This window comes from Nannobrachium achirus, assembly GCF_963921795.1.
Source record: "Nannobrachium achirus genome assembly, chromosome: 19".
Lineage (NCBI taxonomy): Eukaryota > Metazoa > Chordata > Actinopteri > Myctophiformes > Myctophidae > Nannobrachium > Nannobrachium achirus.
In genome coordinates, this window is record NC_137826.1 from 59,153,947 (window position 1) to 59,157,782 (window position 3,836).

General features: G+C 45.5%; 1 protein-coding gene across 1 annotated transcript; it reads left to right on the forward strand.

Annotated features, from left to right (window-relative positions):
• Nucleotides 1–552: 552 nt before the first annotated feature.
• LOC308304967 (E3 SUMO-protein ligase ZBED1-like) lies at nt 553–3,159 on the forward strand (the record flags this gene model as incomplete). Its single annotated transcript, XM_080749590.1, has 4 exons — nt 553–1,177; nt 1,373–1,848; nt 2,396–2,506; nt 2,689–3,159. The coding sequence occupies 4 exons, from the start codon at nt 553–555 to the stop codon at nt 3,157–3,159; spliced, it is 1,683 nt and encodes a 560-aa protein (XP_080605716.1).
• Between the last annotated feature and the right edge of the window lie 677 nt (nt 3,160–3,836).

Below are 3,836 nucleotides of genomic sequence, written 5' to 3' on the forward strand. Positions count from 1 at the left end.
CAGTTCTGTGAGAGCTAGAATTCTTGCTGATTGGTAGGCGTATCCAATACTTATTTCTTGCAATGAAATGCAAATTAATTATTTAAAAATCATACAATGTGATTTCCTGGAATTTCTTTTTAGATTCTGTCTCTCATAGTTGAAGTATACATATGATACAAATTGCAGACCTAATCATTTTTGGTAAGTGGGAAAACCTGCTAAATCGTCAGTGTATCCAATACTTATTTATTGTGTGTGTGTGTGTGTGTGTATATATATATATATATATATTAAAGGTGGGCCGTTATCGGCGTTATCGTGCTGCGTTATCGCAAGACTCTTATCGGCGGTAAAAAAAAATATCGTCGTTAATCGCGGATCAAAGTTGGGTTTGGGAGCTGGCCATCTGGTTCTACATAGTGATCAAGATATGAATTTAACTTTGATATGCGCTATTTTGGCGCAAGTGTATGCCTGGCCCAGCCTGTCAGAGTTACACTGTGGGGGGCGTGAACACTGCTCTGGTCGGAACACGTGTGAAATCAATGACAAACACAAACACCAGCTGACATGGATGCTGCCGCCGCTGTGAGCCCGGGCGTGCTTCAGGGCAAATTTGTTTACAAGAAGCTTCCCAATGGAGACCTCGACAAGACCAAGGTTATTTGCACCTTGTGCAAAGCAGAGTTAGTTTACTGTAGGAGCACCTCCAGTCTTAAGTACCACCTAAAAGCGAAACATCGCTTTGATATGGAGGACGCGGGGGCTGGGGCCGCCGGGCCAAGTACTACTGAAGCTCCAGGGAGTAGTCGGGTTCGTCAAACTACACTATACGAGTGCACCGACCGAGGCAAGCCCATCAGCGCAGCTCTATCTGCGAAATTGACTAACCTCCTAGCTCAGTGGATTGCCATCAACTGTCGGCCTATCAGCGTGGTTGAAGATGATGGTCTAGAGCTTCTTCTCCGGGCTGCGACAGGAGACCCAACTTACAAACTGCCTGCCAGGCGAACTATCGTGAGGAGGATACATGAACAACACGCCACAGAGAGAGCCGTGAAAGAAGTGAAGTTGGCTGGGGTGACGTGTGTAGCACTCACTGGGGACCATTGGACATCTCTTGGCAACGAAAACTACCTCGGCGTTACTGTACATCTGATCGATGCCAACTGGGAACTTCACTCATTCGCCTTAGGTAGGCTATGTTATGTAATGTAGGCTAATTTAGCTAATGAAGCCAAATATACACAGCTTTGCCTTCAGCTAACCTTATAGGGCTTGCGTTAGCTTGCCCTAATGTTATCTTTCAGTTGCTGATTGATTGCTCATTGTTGTTTAACTGATTGTTATTGACTTAACTTATTCTGTCTGTCCTGACTCCTAACGTTAGGTGTGATTAAAACCGAGGAGCGTCACTTTGCAGACGCGTGTGCCAGGCAGTTTCTCAGCGTCGCCAATCAGTGGGCGATACAAGACAAAATCACAACGATTGGAACAGACAGCGCTCCCAACATGATAGCAGCAGGGAGGATACTGCCATTCGAGCATCTGCCCTGCATTGCGCATCTTGTCCAGAGGGCCGTTGTAATGTCACTTCGTGACGGGGGTTTTGATGCTGTTTTGGGAAAGTGTCGTAAAGTGGTTGGACATTTCAAACACAGCGCGGCCAACACAGACGAGCTGCATGCCCATCAAGCCTCCCTTAAACACAAAGAGGAGCCACTCGTGCAAGACGTCCCAACACGTTGGAACTCCACCCTCGAAATGATCAAGCGCGTGAGGAGTAACAGAGATCCACTGCACGCAACGCTGGCCCAGCAGAAGCACAGTCTGACTCTCCCTACTGATGCTGAATATGAGAAGATGGCAAGACTGGAGACACTGCTAGAGCCATGCAGGTATGATAGTGTTCATGAATTGCATACAAGTTCTTTTAAAAGTCACTTTGTATTTGAGAAACATATGTAATGTGATGATTCAGAATTTAAAAGTGTAATCTAAGTTAAATTAATTGGCCATTATTTATTTATTGCTGTGTGTGTGTGTGTGTGTGTGTGTGTGTGTGTGTGTGTGTGTGTGTGTGTGTGTGTGTGTGTGTGTGTGTAATCTGAGTTAAACGATTTTTTATTTTATGTAGCCTATTGGGGGGGGGGGGGTGTGTGTGTGTGTGTGTGTGTGTGTGTGTGTGTGTGTGTGTGTGTGTGTGTGTGTGTGTGTGTGTGTGAGTAATCTGAGTTAAATTAATTGGCCATTCATTTTGTGTGTGTGTGTGTGTGTGTGTGTGTGTGTGTGTGTGTGTGTGTGTGTGTGTGTGTGTGTGTGTGTGTGTGTGTGTAGGTACATCACTGATCTCCTTGGTGGGCAAAAGTATGTATCCTGCTCGGTGGTTCTACCTGCCCTGTGCCACCTCCAGCGATCTATGACGATCACAGATGATGATCCTGCCTATGTCGTGCGGTTCAAGGCTGCCTTCACCAAGGACCTCGACCAGCGGAGGGAGAAATTAAACCTGGTTTGGCTGAAGGTATGTCAGACTGAGCAGACCAGAAGATAGCTGTATTATCTAACCGTTATAGACTGTTAAGGCAATGGTCAATGAATAGATTAAGTCAGGAAGAAATATGGAGGTTGGATGTGGAAAGTAAATCAAATTGTAATCAATCTTTTCTTTTTCTTTTCTTTTTTTTCTTCTTTTTTTCATCAAAGGTGGCGACTAGTCTGGATCCACGATTTAAGGACCTCAAGTGCCTGCCCAGAGCAGAGAGGGAGCCAGTGTGGGCAAAGCTGAGTGAGCTGGTGAAGGCAGAAGAACCTGCTCTGCAGCCGTCCATGGAGGAGAACCCTGAGCCACCGAATAAGAAGACCCTGCTACTGATGGGATCAGAGTCAGAGTCTGATGAGGAGACACCAGCAAGCAATGTTGTGGAGAGGTACAAGGTAGAGCCCAGTGCCAGCGAGGATCAGTGTCCACTGAAGTGGTGGTCGGAGCACACCGCTTGCTATGGTAATCTGGCCAACATTGCCCGGAAGTACTTGGGGACTCCAGCCACAAGTGTCCCATGCGAGAGACTGTTCTCTTTAGCAGGCCATATTGTACAGAAGAGAAGATCTAGCTTGTCCCCAGACAATGTGAACAAGCTGGTCTGCCTGAGTGACTGGTGGAAGAAAGAGAAGTAGATGTTGGACTTATTGACCCAAGCCATGTCACAAAGCTAAAGCCTTGCCCTCTGTCATAGTCCAAGGTGAAGAGCTATCACCTCACCACGGTGTAGTTTTCTAGCTTTCACCTAAAACTGAAAGAGACGATACAGTAGTATTTGGTAGCTAGGTGATAGCTAGAGAACTACACCATGGTGAGGTGTTAGCTCTTCACCTTGGACTGTGATAGAGGCTTAAGCAGTTCTTCATGACCTTATGTAAGCTGGGTTGTTGTTCTTACACCCTCTGGTGTTCATTCCAGGTAGTTCAGGAAAGAACTTTGTCCACATGGAGACAGACCTGTGTGTAAAATTGCCTACTGGTTATCTTTAAATGACTGATTATTATTCATGTTTAATTGAATAAACAGAAACCCGTTCTCAAGGACTTACTTCTGGTCATTATTTATGTAGCACACGCATATTTTGAATGCCTTCGGCAGACTTAAAATGAGCAATTTAATCGCGATTAATCGCGATTAACTCCAGGATTGAGTGCGATTAATCGCGATTTAAAAAAATTAATCGTTGCCCACCTCTAATATATATATATATATATATATACACACACTGCCGCCGGGTCTCATATATCCGCCGGGGGTCCGACCCCATTTTTCGCAATAAACGCCCGTCTCGAATAAACAGCTCAATTAACTA